The sequence below is a fragment of the Poeciliopsis prolifica genome, unplaced genomic scaffold, assembly GCF_027474105.1.
Source record: "Poeciliopsis prolifica strain line A6 unplaced genomic scaffold, Auburn_PproV2 SCAFFOLD159, whole genome shotgun sequence".
NCBI lineage: Eukaryota > Metazoa > Chordata > Actinopteri > Cyprinodontiformes > Poeciliidae > Poeciliopsis > Poeciliopsis prolifica.
In genome coordinates this window covers 141,641-157,755 of record NW_026562534.1, presented here as the reverse complement: position 1 = coordinate 157,755, position 16,115 = coordinate 141,641, and the positions used below count along the sequence as shown (strand labels likewise).

General features: G+C 38.3%; 1 protein-coding gene across 1 annotated transcript; it reads right to left on the bottom strand.

Annotated features, from left to right (window-relative positions):
• Positions 1–2,167: 2,167 nt before the first annotated feature.
• Positions 2,168–15,640, bottom strand: LOC129356178 (R-spondin-2-like). Its single transcript, XM_055025778.1, has 5 exons — positions 15,556–15,640; positions 8,977–9,083; positions 7,189–7,534; positions 4,739–4,876; positions 2,168–2,367 (listed from the first exon to the last, which is right to left on the bottom strand). Exons 1-5 carry the CDS (start codon positions 15,638–15,640, stop codon positions 2,168–2,170), a joined length of 876 nt encoding a protein of 291 aa, XP_054881753.1.
• Between the last annotated feature and the right edge of the window lie 475 nt (positions 15,641–16,115).

Sequence of the window (16,115 nt, the reverse complement as noted above, 5' to 3'; positions counted from 1 at the left end):
TTGGTTTGATGGGAAAGTCAAAACCAGCTGCCACGTTTAATTTTAATCCGTCTGGGGTTCATAATTAATTAAATCCAGAGTTGAATCCAAAGCCAGGTGCTGTCACTTCAATACTTCTGTCGCTGCTGAAGACGCCGAGCGCACATTGTTTTTTTCTCCTCCCTTTTTTTACAGCCTAAACTGGGTTTGACAGCATTTACACAACAAGAGGCTTTCAAAATATTTGCAGTCGGAGCCTCCACCACAGAGAACAAGATCAAAGCGGATCCGGAGCGAGAAACAGCATGCAGGCGTCAGACCTGAAAGAAACCTCGGATGGTTTGCTCCTTAATGTAGCAGAACAGGTAGCGAGGTGCAAACTGAGCACGTTTTTTGGTGTTTCACGCATTTTTTGGGGGGTAGAGTGGGTGGGAACGAGGGAATCCCTTTCCCTGCTTGCATTTTGTAGGCTGTTCTGCCATCATGGAACCACAAATGGGAACAGTCTGGACAGATGTTGGTTCCAGATGACGCTCCGGAGAAGAATGCAGCGGTTGAAAAGGAGCGTGATGCTGCTAGCCTGGATGTTCACAGATTGATGTGCAGCCTGCAGTTTACTCTGCAGGAGAGTATTAGCAGCTTAAAAGCTGAATGCTGGATGTCAACTTTTTAAACCCTGAATACGTTTGTTTTACTTCAGGGGAGTCCAAAGTGCGGCTTGCAGGCCATTTGCGGCCCTGGGAATTATTCTGGGCGGCCATTATCGCAATTCAAGTTGAGTCCTGAAGAAACTGATTGGAAGTGGGACTATTTTTCACAATATTTATGTTTGTGGTTCTATGAAAGCTGTGCCATACAGTTACCTAAAAATCAATAATAAAAATGTGTCTTATCTTAAGCTTTATTGTGTGCTAATTGCTACTGGCTAGTCTGAAGGAATTGTGGGGGAGGGAAGCAACATAATCCTAACTTCCTTCTTTACGGAATGAAAGCAAAAATGAAGTGGTGGCTGATTTAAATTAGGATTTCTCTTTTATCTGTAGCTAAAGACCAGGAGCCATTTCCCCCACTAGCACTAGCCTAGTGGGTTTGTTGTGGTAGTATTTACCCAGAATGCCTTGGACTTTAGTCGACTTCCTGCTCCTGGCATTCACATATGCATTCAAACCACCTCAGAGTTCACTTCAACCAAACTGAGACCAAGTTTTTTAGATGGACCATAGTTTTCTTTTTTCACCCGATTACGCATTCACACTTCTTTATATGGACCGGACTTTCTGAGGAAACGGACTGGAGTTTGTTTAAAGCAAACCAATCAGGGCTGGTGTAAAAGCAGTCTAAGATTATATGTACACCTACATACTTTTGGTGAATTAATATTTAGTTTGGAGAATATGAAATACCGTGGGGGAGGGGGACAAAGTTCAACTGCAGAGGGGCAGTGGCCCCCCCTTTGCTCCTGTGTAGATCCGCCCCTGGATGAATGTTGAGCTGAGACCAGTAACGACTTTCTGAATGGCAGGAGTCACAAAGTTCTTAAAGCAGTGTCTAAACAACCGTAAAAGTTCAAAACAAATGATTAAAAATCAGAAACTAAATGTTTATCTCCAGGCATTAACTCGACATGATCATCTCTAACAGAAGCCCAAACTGCAGTTTTCTGGTGTTTATTGGGAAGAGATGTTAGCTTGAAGAGGTTTTTATGAGTTGGCTTTAAAAAGACAAAGGTTATTAGATTCTTCAGTTCTTTTTATTATCTTTATATTCGCCTGTGATGTTCACAGGGCAGCAGTAATAAAGACCAGCTGGACCAAACCTTTTATAGGGAGGGAGCTGCTGTTATAGAGCATTTGCGTGGCTGGACTACTAATAGCCACTCGATGCTAAAGTTACTAAACTTTATAACTTTGGTTTTATAATACCAGACGACCAAATATGACCTTTAAAAGGTTAGATGAGATCTGTTTCGTGTGATGCCAGGAGAGGATATCTATAACATTACAGCGCTGAGCTGGAGGAGGCTGGAATGTTTTTAAAAGGTCCAATTCCCCCCAACTTGGCATTATTAATGGCACGACTGCATCAAAACACAGATGTCGGCAGTTCACTAAACAAAGATGCACAAACAAGTTGCGTGTTTTGCTCATTTTAGCGCAGCTGCTAACACTGTGGGATCTTTCGCTCTCACCTATGGGACATTTTTCTTCATCCTGCACCTTTGTGTTTCACGTTGGGGCGGACAGACCGACGCTTTTTCAGTCGCTTTCCCGCTCTGGCTGCTCTCCCGGACCCGGGTCTGCTTTCCCCATCTGAAACCACAGGTGGCGCCGTCACGGACGCAGACGCTCCACTCGCTCCACTCTCCCAGCGGAGGCAGGGGACAGACCTCTAGACAAAACAAATAATGCAAAACAGAAAAGACGTGAAAGAAAAAGTGGTAATAATGTATTAAAAAACGCTTGGAAGCGGGGAGAACTCTGGAGAATTTCAATTAAAACAAAGCGCACGCTTTTCAGTTCTTTAGTTTTTTATCTCAGGACATCAGTCATGGGCAAATTTTCGCGTTAGCAAAGTTCAGCCAATCTTCGCTTCCCCTAAATCATTTTAAAATTCTAAAGTGAAAATCTATTCGGGCCACTCTAAGTAGAAAAAGAAAGGACGAGTAAATTTCCACCAAAAAAATTAGAAATCTTGAGATTGATCTAAAAAATATTCAGGAAAAAAACTCCCAAAGCTCCAAAAGTGAAAAATTTGCAAGAAAAATCTCAGAAACTTAAAGACTGATCAAGAAAAAACTTGGAAGTTTTTGGGGTTTTTTTGGGCTGTCAACATTAACGCATTAATTCATGCGATTAACCTGAACATTTTAACACATTGATATTACACACTGCATGTTAATCAAACTATTATTTTGATCTGAAAGCCTCTTTCCTGGAGGATTGTCTAGTTCACAGCTGCATTATATGGACCTAGTGATTAATCGTGATTAATCACTAGTACATTTTTAATTGAAAGCACAAATTTTTATGCAAACTTTCCTTTAAATGTGTTTTTTTAAAGTCAGAATCATGTAATCAAATCCATTATGTATAGACCCATAATATATTTACATGAAGCAGTTGAAAAAAATGGCATTAAATATGGACAAAAACATAAAAACAAGCTTGGATATATAAATGTTGAAGATCGCTTATTACAGAGAGCGAATGTGACAGCAAAGATAAAATAAACTGCAACTATAACTCAGCATTGGACTAATGCATAAGATTTCCCTGGATTTCTGGCAGCAACTGTGCAATTATTTAAGGTAGATGAAAGCCAGCTGAACATTAGCTGGTTACTCAGGAAGAGGGATGTCATGCAGCCTGCAAGGCCATGAAAAACTCTGCAGCTTCAGCCAAACGGCGCCCACGTATCTTTATGATCGTCATCACAGCCGTCAGATTTGAAAGCACAGGCTTTGTTAAGGTGTGTACCCAACAGTTGGACGTAAAACCCCAACAGCACCATTAATACCAGATGTTGCCTGACTGCCAGAAAAGAACCGTAGCTGCAGATGTTGCAGGTGGATGGCGGAGGAGAAACGAAAAGCATCAAATGATGACCGAGTTCAATCATATATCTCACTTACGGAGAAGAGAGGAATGAAGCCCCAAACCACTCTGAAGGCTTTTAATGCGTATCGTGTGTTATGTTGAGAACCTGGCCCCATCCAAACGGATTTAACTCAGATAAATACAAACGAGTTTCCAGGTGACATTGGGAGGCTAAAAACTAAATCAAACGCATGTTAAACAGATCCCAATAGGCTGTCATTTAAAGGGATTATGAGTCATTAGGACCCGATAAGATCAACATGAAACCTGCAGGTGAAGTCACACAGGCTGTTTAAGGTGGAATAAAAACGGCTGAACACTCTGAGTTTCTCAGCAAAAGGAGTCTGCTGTTAATTATGCTACCAGCTTTAGTTTCACTGATGTCTCTGTTGGAGAGGGGAATCTTTTTAAAGGTGGCATAGATTAGGTCAGAGCCTGCAGTAACCTCATGATTTTTTATGTTAGCAATGCAGATATGGGTCTGTCGTTTTCAATCCTTATGCAACAATAAGACTGGTTATTTCTGATATATTCCTTTTTCTTTTTCTTTCTTTTTGTTTAGAATTTTGCTATTTTTTTTTGTAAAGTGTTGCATATTTGTCTGGTTTTTCCCAGGATTTTGCTTGTATGTTTTTACTTTATGATAGTTGTAACCACATTATCAAGGTATCATTTTATTTTTACAGCTGGGAGCGGCTGATTAGCATCTCAAAAGCCGAAACAATATCAGAGCCATTATTGGTGTGAGTTTACACTCAAATGTGAACTACGACTACGATTAATATCACAGTCTAGTGCTGTGATGAATCAGAGCGCTAATGATTAATCACAGATTAATCACGATTGGTGTGATTAATCGTGTTATTCATATCATTATTGGATATCACTGGGATTAATAGCACACTGATGTTATTAATCTTATCTGATCATCACTGAATAGTGATATTCATATCATTGTTAGACATCTTGATTATTTGTACATGTCTTAGCAAACTAAATCAAAAAGAAAAATGCATTTGGTCATTCTTCTTCCTAAGGCAACAAGATCTGAATCTTGATATGTTTTTAGAGGAAATTAACCTGGCTTGGAATTCCTGCTGCTTAACAAAGAAAATACATCAGTTATCTGTAAATATCTCCAAATATTGCAGTTTTTTACTTACCGAGGCAGTCTGTCTGATGAGCGAAGGTTCCCTCTGGGCAGTGGATCAAACACTTGCCTTTGTGCAGCTTGAAGCCAGGCTTACACTTGGTGCAGAAGTCCCGACTGAAACAAAGCTCGCAGTCCAGCGAGCGGCATTCTGGGAGAAACAGAGCGCCAGATAAACATCACACACTGAAAATCTGAGTTTTACCTGCAACCTGCAGCTCCAGAGGCAGGTTGTGGCTGTTTAAGATTATTTTTAGTTAGAAGAATTTACAATTTTGATTCAGCTTACAAGAACTAAATATCTGATCATAAATTTCAATAAACATCACAATCAAACTTTTGTTTTGAACAGCGCTTAAATAATGAGGGAAGGCAACTGTTGCTTTAAAACTAATATTTGCTTTAATAAAACTCGCAACATAAGACACAATAACCTGCCGCTAAGCACCCTGGGAAATATTTCCTAATCCCGCTTTTTTCGTTTTTAATTTTTTTAAGTGCCAACTTAAAGACCCTTGTTTACTTTTACAGATATGACAATCTTAATAATGTTAGCACAACTTACTACTGCAAGTTTATCTTTCACAAACTCACACATTTAAAATGATCAAGATTTCTATTACTTGAAGTTAGTAGAACAATTAAAATATTCCAGGAAACCCAAACTATAAGAGAGATGAAATGTCATAGTCTTTGTCCAGGATACATTTAAATTGTAAATCTTTTTTTCTTACTTCCCTACATTTTGTGTTTATTAAAATGCCACATAGCCTCTGTTGCTCTCCACACCAAAAACTAATTTACAAGATAAATGCAGTAACTTTGCATGGAAACTCATGCTGAGATATTGAAGGTCTGTTAAAGTGAAACCTGGAGACATTGGTACGATTCATTTAGTGCAATGGGAAACATCACTAAACATTACTGCGGGGAAAAAAGCTGACCAAAAATGCTGGAACTCAGTTTGGGTTGCTAGGTAACAGGCAGAACTCTGCTGGGGTTGCTAGGTGACAGGCGGGACTCTGCTGGAGTTGCTAGGTGACAGGCGGGACTCTGCTGGAGTTGCTAGGTGACAGGCGGGACTCTGCTGGAGTTGCTAGGTGACAGGCGGAACTCTGCTGGTTGCTAGGTGACAGGCGGAACTCTGCTGGGGTTGCTAGGTGACAGGCGGAACTCTGCTGGGGTTGCTAGGTGACAGGCGGGACTCTGCTGGGGTTGCTAGGTGACAGGCGGAACTCTGCTGGGGTTGCTAGGTGACAGGCGGAACTCTGCTGGGGTTGCTAGGTGACAGGCGGGACTCTGCTGGGGTTGCTAGGTGACAGGCGGAACTCTGCTGGGGTTGCTAGGTGACAGGCTGAACTCTGCTGGGGTTGCTAAGTGACAGGCGGAGGGGTTGCTAGGTGACAGGCGGAACTCTGCTGGGGTTGCTAGGTGACAGGCGGGACTCTGCTGGGGTTGCTAGGTGACGGGGAAGCAGGGTTTGTTGGGTTATTACAGGAGTATTTGGTTCATTTGGTGATTACCTAAAGAAATAAACGCAGATCGGCACATTTTATTTAAAGGTGGTTTCTGTCCAAATATAACGACTTTTGGGCCAGTAAACATAACGTGATACTCATGCTAAAGTGTTGCGCCACCATGGTATTTAGCAGCAGTTACTGCTAAAATGCCGACCTCAATCCAACTACATCCTCCCTTTTAAGACTTTTACGTGTCATGTTTAGATCTTCTTCTCTACATTCCAAAGTCTTTTCTGTCCTTGTATGTTTTTTGTTTTAAATAAAATTATTGGAAAAAAGAGGGAGAACTTAAGGAGAGGAAGCAGAACTGCTGCGTCAAATAACAGAATGAATATAAACGGCTAATCAAATTATAACAGTCGATAGCCAAAAGTTGAAAACAAATGCAACACTTTATTAAACTAAAAAAAATAAGTGAATCAAAGCCTTAGAATTGATCTGGAAAATGTTATTTAGAGGAAGCTAAGTGTGCTAAACATTTTCAGTCATTTGTAGACTACACAAAAAATTTCCTTTACAAATTAGCTTTACCGATGTCCTATCGGCCTTTATTTCACCACTAAGTGGATTTAATCAATCAAGTTTCAATCCATGAAGTTTATTTGTACAGCACATTTCAGCAACAATGCAGTTCAAAGTGCTTTACATGATAAACATTTAAACTCAAACTTAATGCTTTAAAAAATCTTTTCAAAGGGAACTGGATGGAAGATTTAAACAAGTGGAGCAGTTAGGAAATACTTTCATCAATTTGAAATGATGAAAGTATTCTGCTCAGGGACAACTTAATAAACTGAATACCAAAGAAAAACTTTAAAAGATTAATTGAACTATTGATCAAGACAGTCAGGCTGATTGAAGGTAAAAGCCGTCCTGAAAACGAGTCTTTTCAGGTCTTATCTTTATAAATGAATGTGTTTCTCTATAACACATTTATACGTACTCATGCAGCGGTTCACATCCCTCCCTCTTTGCCCAAAGTGTCCGGTTGGACAGGAATGGAGACACGTCCCATGATGAGACATCCCTTTCCTCTGGAGAAACAGGAAGAGCCGCTCTGGGCAGCGTACACAGCCGTTGTCCCGCGAACACTCCAGACAACTCTGACAGTCTTCTGACGTCTCTCTGTGAGCTGCAGGAAGCACATTAAGACAGATCCGGATTATTCGAGGAAATATTAAAACAAAAATAAGACGAGGGCAAGAAAGGAAAGCAGGTGGGGAAGGAAGGCTCCATAAATCCTCAAGATGCAGAAGATCAGCATCTTGGCTCTGGGCTCCATGGAAATCCTGGACAGAGCTGTTTGAAATACTAAACTGGACAGAGCTGTCTGAAATACTAAACTGGACAGAGCTGTCTGAAATACTAAACTGGACAGAGCTGTCTGAAATACTAAACTGGACAGAGCTGTCTGAAATACTAAACTGGACAGAGCTGTCTGAAATACTAAACTGGACAGAGCTGTCTGAAATACTAAACTGGACAGAGCTGTCTGAAATACTAAACTGGACAGAGCTGTCTGAAATACTAAACTGGACAGAGCTGTCTGAAATACTAAACTGGACAGAGCTGTCTGAAATACTAAACTGGACAGAGCTGTCTGAAATACTAAACTGGACAGAGCTGTCTGAAATACTAAACTGGACAGAGCTGTCTGAAATACTAAACTGGACAGAGCTGTCTGAAATACTAAACTGGACAGAGCTGTCTGAAATACTAAACTGGACAGAGCTGTCTGAAATACTAAACTGGACAGAGCTGTCTGAAATACTAAACTGGCAGAGATGTCTGAAATACTAAACTGGACAGAGCTGTCTGAAATACATTGAAAGGTTTCCACATGTACTGGAAGTGAAACTCCTCTGCACCTCGAATTCACTCCAAGGTGACCGTTATGCTTCCTTCAACATGTTAGAAAATGTTTACTGGCCATATAAAACATGTTCATTACAGTTTTTCCACTAAATAATTTTTAGATATTAATATTTTTATGTGTTCAAAGTCCTGGGACTCAGATTTGGTTGCTAGGTAACAGGACTCACCGGCTTACGAGGTGAAAGGTCAACGCTTTCTGGTTTGTGACGTTACATTCTGGACGTTTTTTGAAATGTCTAATTTGATAAAGCATCAGCAGAGTTCCTGAATTAGGAGATTGAATTGTTTTTGTTTAAGTCCGTACGCCAGGATTCATAAATGTTTTGTTTTTCAGTTTCATTTTTTTCAATCAAATGACCACCTTGTTTTAACACTAACAGTTAAAACACAACTGATGTGTTAAAATAATTTGACACAATAACTGTGTAAATGAGCATGATGATGGTGCTAAATAATTTAACACATTTAACGTGTTGAATTATTAATAATTAAATTATTGATACAGTAAACGTGTCAAATGAACACAAAATGTGTCGGCCTCATTTAGACACTATTTTGTTGAGTTTGGAATCAATTTGTGTCGAATCAATAAATAAATCTGGCAATATTTCAAAAAGGTGAGGTTAATATTTACAAACAAAGAAGGTTTTTCTTAAATGCAAAATGTATGTATTTTTTTTGTTGGAGTTTTTGGCTTAATTACTGCTCTGTGTTTTTTTTTTTTTTTTTTTGTCTTTTTGTGTCTGTAATCCAGTTAACTATGAATCGATTAGTAAATTATTTTCAATAATCATGATTAATCTGATTGATCACTCTGCCATAGAGCTATGTGTTTTTGAGCAGGAAGTGAACTCACGTGGAAGGAGGAGGCTTCCTGCTGCCTCCTCACGGTAAACCTCCAGATGCTCGCTGATGAGTCGGGCGAAAGATTTCCACTAACACTTTCCACCCAGTCTGACTCAGCTGTTTTACAAACCAATAAGTGCAAAGCTGAAAACACAGAAAATGCTTCATGTCTATAAATGTAAGAACAAATGTTGGTTTAAACAGTGGAATAAATTGAGATTCCAGGACAGAAATCACACTGGAAACACCAGTGATGTTGTTTAAGGTCTTTTTTTTTTTTGCAAACATACTGGGTGTGCTTTACATCTCACGGAGAGTCCATTCCATTTGGGTCTCTACTGCTTCTAAAGACAGACTATGCAGTTAAAAAAAACAAAACACCCAGCTGGTTTTAGGCCATAACTTTTTTGGTCCAGTAATCTCTGGGTTGTTGAGTCACATTCAACACGTACAGCGCCGATACCGAGCAACCCCAACGTAACTGGAGCATGATTAGTTTTAGTGTTGCATGTGCTCTATAATAGTTGCTGAAAAGACAAGTGTATTGTTGTTGGCTTACCACCGGAAACCAATTTGCTGCATACCTTTTGGTTGTGCAGGAGGCTTCACTAATGCTTTTCAAAGATGTGCGGTTGTTTAATTGCACATCTGTTTGCAGCCATTTTCAGGTGTGAGAGCAAACATTGAGTTGGGGGGCCAAGGCCAGCAGCTGCTTATTTGGATTGGAAGAGCAAAAAACCCTAAAATATAGGCTGAACCAGACTAAAGTCTCATTACCTAAAAATGTTTTTGTGCAAAAAAATGTAATGAACATGTGTACTATCACCCATAAACTTATCCTAAGCTGTTCTAGGAAGAATGATACATTGATTGAGAAGTTTTGAACCAGGAAGCATCCAAATCAGTGGCCTCCAAATCCTCGAGAGTTTCTATCCTGTGATTCCTCCCTTCAGAGGCGCGGTAGGAAGCCCGGCTCAGAGGCGTTAAAGAAGGGAAGTGTCTTAAAGTAACAGGAGAGAAGATCTTCAGGACTGGAGAGTTGATTTTCTTCACCAGAATCAGGGTGTAAAAGAAAGACAAATTTTCCAACAAACAAAAACAAAAAGTCGAACCAGAACACATCAGTCAAATGTCCCGACCCAATTCTCATTTCTTTACATTTTCCTTCCTTGCTCTTCAGCAGCGGTTTCTCAGAGTCTTTCTTTGGACTTTAGCTGTTTTGTAAATGATTTCCTTTATGAACTATTTCACTGCAAAAACACAAAATCTTACAGAATGTTTTTGGTCTAATTTCTAGAGCAAATATGTCAGTACATTTGAACTAAGACTAAACTAACTTACAAGTAGCTTTTTAGCGAAAAAAAAAAAAAAAAAAAAAATATTATTTATATATATATATATATATATATATATATATATATATCTGCCAGTGGAAATAGTATTTTTTTAAATCAATATGAAGGAATTATTGACCTAAGAAAAGCTTCTTTATCTTGCTAATAAGTTACTTGTAAGTTAGTTTTGTCTTAATTAAAGCGCACTACTGTTTTAGACCTTGTATTTTTGCAGTGTTCGGGTTTATGTACAAAGCAATTTAGAAGAGAACTAACCATTTTAAGACAAAGAAACTGAAAACAAAATACAGCAAATAAATCCTTGGGGAACTACATCTTTGTGTGCCGTAAAATTGATCCTCTGGATTTTATTGGTTAAGAAAATCAGACAGAAGCGATATATTTCTAATAGAGGGCTTGCCACAATATAACTGAAGATAAAAATTTAGGTTTCGTTTTTTTTTTTCTTTTCAGTTTTGACTAAGAAGGATGGCAAATGACTGAGAAACAGCAAATGCTCCAAACTATTTGGAAACGACTCAAACGTTTCATGCAGATCTGTAATTACTTTAGGATACTCTGGGTTAGTCATCGTGTTTAAATAATCTGGGCTCAAAAAGATGACGGATCTGTTGAAGAAGTTCAGAGTTCGGGGCGGATTTTCCCCCAGAACAACCGCTGAGGTCTCAACCCAGCCATCTAAAATGCCGCTCCGCACACATGTGCTGCGGATCTGCAGACTTAACAGACTTTCAGAGGAGCTGCAGGTTTAGGTAGCATAAAATCGTGACCTCTGAACTTGCATGGGATTACCCTGGGATTTTGTTTTTTCTTGAGTACGTGTGTTTTATTTTAACAAGCTCCATGTGTAACAAGCTCAGTCAGTGTTTCGGGAAAAACAGGAAGGAATTTTAACCTGAAACTGAATTCACTGGAGCACCACAACCAAATATTTCACAGATTGCAAACAGTTTACTTAATGAGAGTTTTGATGGGTTCACCCTCCTCTGTCACGCTGCTAAAAGTGTTAATTTATTTTCAGGTCAGACTGTCTGTGACATCAATCAGCAGTTGTTAGAGTAGAATTCCCACAATGCATCAGGATGCGTGTATTAACAAGAAAAAGGTGCCAGCTGCCTTGCCGTGTTAAAATAATACTCACTGTGTGTGTCTTTAATAGCCTTTCTGCAACTGCAGGCAATTAATGCCAGTCGGGTTAGGAATGCTTCCTTACTGAAAACTATTTTTTACCCGTTCAGGTGCAGATTTTTAAATTGTGTTTTAGGAATTAATTTAGTTGAAAGGCCAGTAAAGACTCGTGCTCACATGGAAAAAGCTGATGGGATTAACAAGGGAAAAAAGGAGCCAGCAGCTGCTGATTAAATGCAGCCGATTTAACAATAATTATCAATAAATGTGAGTTTTAGCAGTTTGCTGCTTTTCAGGAGCAAGCGTAATGTCAGAGTGGAAAGAAATTAGAAATTCCTGTGGGTGGCATTAAAGGCTTTTTCAAAATGAGTTTGATTACCTCAGGAGAACAGCTTAGACTGTTTTCATTAATTTAAAGGTATTTAACCAGGTTAGAGTTAATATTTTACCATGTGTTTTTGCTTTCATTTAGTATCAATATCTGAGTACGCTTGAAATAAAACAACAAATTTTTCCATCAAGATATAAAGTCAATAATTTCATAAACTAGTCAAAAAGTAGTACTTGTTTCAAATGCCACGTTTTTGTTTCTTTTTTTTTTTTTTTACTTTAAACATGGGAATTAATGTCTCGCTGAAACTTAAATAATGAAGTACTTTTTCATCAATATTAACCATGACTTAAAAACCTGAAAAGCTTCTGGTTAGTTTTCTCTTGATTCAAGTTAATTAAGATAATTGTACTGGAAACTTAGACAAAAAATGTGCTGATGAAGTGATTTTATCATGTTCTAATTGTTGATTTGGTTTAATTTTTTTCAGTGAAAGTAGAATAAAGCAAACAGTGTACAAAAATACAACGTTGAGTGTTAACGTTTTGAAATTTAGAAGAATAATTACGAAAGAGTGTTTTGGTATTTTGACAGCAAAGTGTCCGAGTTGTACCTGAATGCAGCATGCACAACACGGAGTTCCGGTTGACCAGGCACTACGCTAGCCCGGTAGGCTAATGACCGACCGCTGATTGTCTTCAGTTCCTGTCATCCTTACGTTCAACTTGACGTTGTTTCAGGTGAGTTATGCAGTGACATTCTGGTTCGGTTCGCCTTCTTTCTCCACTGTTGCAGCACAAAGGACTTTAATGTCCCCAAATATCAAATTTATGAATGAGCGGGTTTTGGTGTCACTTTATAATGTTTCCCTGCAGAACGTTGCATTGCGTATTAAGTTCCGTACGTAAATATTAAAACTGTTCGAGCTCAAAATATCAAATTCATTGCAAACAGCGTATTCCATCATCATATGGTCAATAATTGTATTGATCTTTTTTCCTTGAAAAATAATCAGTTTTTTATGTAAATTAACTTTTGGAAGTGAACACACATCTCTGATCATTTTATTATATTTGAAAAAATAGTATTTATGATACCGTCTTTCTGATTTCCTTCCAAATAAATCAAACTTTTTCATCAACTTTGTTTTAAAGTTCATTCGTTTTATTATATATTTTTTTTGATCTAATCAACAGCTAAAAAAATTGTAATTAAAAGACACCCTTTATTTTCAAAATGAATATGAAGTTTAACAATTGAATATTTAGGGCCAGAAAATAAAAATTAGCCACCAGGGACTAAATTTTTGCCCAAAAAAATATGGAGAATAATTTCACATATTTACAATAAGAAAATGTCAAAAAGTCAACATTTTCAAAGAAAGATTTGACTTTTCCCAAATTAACAGCATACATTTACTACTTTAAACCTAAGATATTTAATATTTTAAAAACACTCGTAAAGATAAAATGTTACCAAAATGTTACTCAAGTAAATGTAACTTTTTACTACCCATCTCTGGACATGATTTCATAAATATACATATATGAAAAATATTTTTTCTTGTAATGAGCAAAAAGTTAGAAAAAAAATAGTGGACAGACATTGTTGCTGTTTCTGACAGCCTACATATATGTATGTATTTATTTATGTATGTATATATTTACACACACAAAATTTGTGTATGTGTGTGTATATACACAAAAATGTATAAATTTTGGCTGGCAGAAACAGCAGTAATGTTTGTCCAGTTAACCAGTTCATTGATGTTGGGAAACAGTAACATCTCACAGAAACTACTAGGAAAAAAAAGTAAATGTTTTTTTAATGTCTTGCAGAGTGGAAGTTAAAGCAGCCCACTGGAAACACTTTGTCTCGTCTCAGTTATTTTTCTCGGTGTTTCTCCTTTAAAAAACAACCACAGATGCTCGCAATTACCTAGAGTAACCATAGCAACAGAAAGCCAGCCCTGATGGACAGAATAATGGGCTCGGCGCCCTCTGACCTCTGCACCGCAGCTTTCACACTGAAACACAAAACTCCTGCTGCTTCTGTTGCTCCGTTTCTGTTTTAAGAGGCAAAAAAAGAGGAGCCAGGTCCAGATGGGCAACTCGAGCAGACGATAAAAAGTAGAAAATATCAGGCACAGATAACGGAGAGGGGAAACGTAAACCAACGCTGCAACACCTGCCAATTATCTTTGGTTTACATTCAAGTTCAAATGTATTATCACACTTAAAATAGAACACATATAATTTACAAGATACAGGAAGATACAGGAGCTTATTTAGAGTCTATAATTTCTTAATATTGATTTTAAAAAGAACTTGTTCCACTGGCAGATTATTTCACTTGTAAGAAGGAAAAATGTTTTCTTATAAGTGAACTAATCCAGTGGAACTTGTTCTTTTCTATTAATATTTTAAATTAGCGACTAAAACAAACTCCTATATGTTGCTAGAAAGTTGCTTGTATTATTTTATTTTACATTTAATAAGATATTTGCACAGCAGCACAAGTTAAAGGTTTTGAGTTTTTGCAGTGAATAGATGGATGCAGCTTGCCTTTAGACTCCTTCACGTGCCTTCAGCTTTTACTTTTAAAGATCGTCAAATTTTACAATAGTTAGCATGACATCATGGAGGTAATTGTGTTTTTACGGAGGCGTTTTAAGGTAGACCGATTGTGTGATTGGGACAGGATTCTCCTCCATTATTACCAAATTCTTGAGGAAATGCAGGTCACTAGTGAGCAGCAACGTCGCCACATACCTGTCTGGCTGCAGCGATTTCAAAAAGCAGAATCATTGGAGTCAAATCTAAACCTTCACAAACGAGTTGGAGAGGCCAGCTGCACATTCAACAACAGCTCAGGTTGAACATTTTTTAAGGAAAAATAGCATAAATTCATATTTTTATTCCAAGTTAGCTATAAATAGATGTGAAGAGACCTTGGGTTTTGTAAATGTAAAGAATAAACACAAATCAACGTTTTTTTGGTCTACCTTCGAATGCAAATATCTTATTACGATTCAAATAAGACAAAACTATTTCACAAGTTCAGCAGGAAATAGGAGCTTGTTATAAGTTAATAGTCCCTTAATATTGATAAAAAGTTCTAGTACCACAGGTTTGTTTCAATTATAACATTTTACAAGTAAACTAGAATAAGCTCCTCTTTCTGGCTGAAAAGTTGCTTGTAAGTCAGTTTAATCTTGTTTAAAGTGGACTGAGATATTTGAACTCAGCCTGTTGTAATTAATCAATTAATCACATGATAAATTAGAATCAGTTTAATATTTTCCATTTGCATAATTCATTGTTTTTCTCTTTTGTCTCTTTTTACTAAAATAGGCCTCAACTAAACCTTTTTAAAGGACAATTTTGTTTTTAAACATTTCATAATGTATTTGATTTGTTTCTGCTTATTTTGGATATTTAAAATGTCTTCCAGTTCCAGTGTTAAATGTTAATTCGAGCTTAAAGTTTATTGATTTTTGATCATGTCTTCTTGCAATACTTGAAAACAACATTATTATCGATTATCACAATGACTTTCGGGACAATTTATCGTCCAGAAACATTTGTTATTGTGACAGAAGACAATTTAAACTACAAACTAGACAAAAATACTTCAGCCTACCTTATGAAGTAAAGTTCCCTGTTTTCCTTCATGTCCATTTGCCATATATTACATATTCTACTTCATCCTTCATAACAACTCATGAATTAGGAAGCCAGGTGGAGTTTTCTGGTCATCTTGGACGTTTACTCACCGCTTCGCTTCTGCGTGACGCCCGACCCCATCCTGATCACCTCACAAAGCAAGGTCATCCCAAAGGCAAAGAGTCGCAGATGCATCTGGGCTACTGGCGAGCGCCCGCTTCAGCGCCAGGCTCCGGACATCTGTGGGGTTTCCAGGGACGGCAGGTTGGGAAATTTAGCTCCACAGTGAAAGATGAAGCGGAGCGTTGGTGGGGGCAGAGGAGAGGAGAGGTGAACGGCTGGGAGAAAGCTGAAGGAATGGTGGGATGGATGGAGGTGAAGCTGAGGAGATAATCTTGCAGAACCGTCCTCCGTTTCTCGGATTTGATTTAGAGAAGACAGGAGGTCGTAAACGAGCACAGCACCAGAGAGGCTGAGGGGAGCAAAAGCCTCGTCCAGACTGCCAGTTTGGAGGGAAAACTCAACATTTAACTACCACTGTCAAATTTGGGATAAACGAGCTCCACTTATCCCATCGCCATCTTTAACCCTTTGCAGGGCGAGCGCGCTCGGATCTTAAGTGGTTCCATATTTGCAGCCCCCTCCTCCTGGCTCTACCTATTGTTGTTCA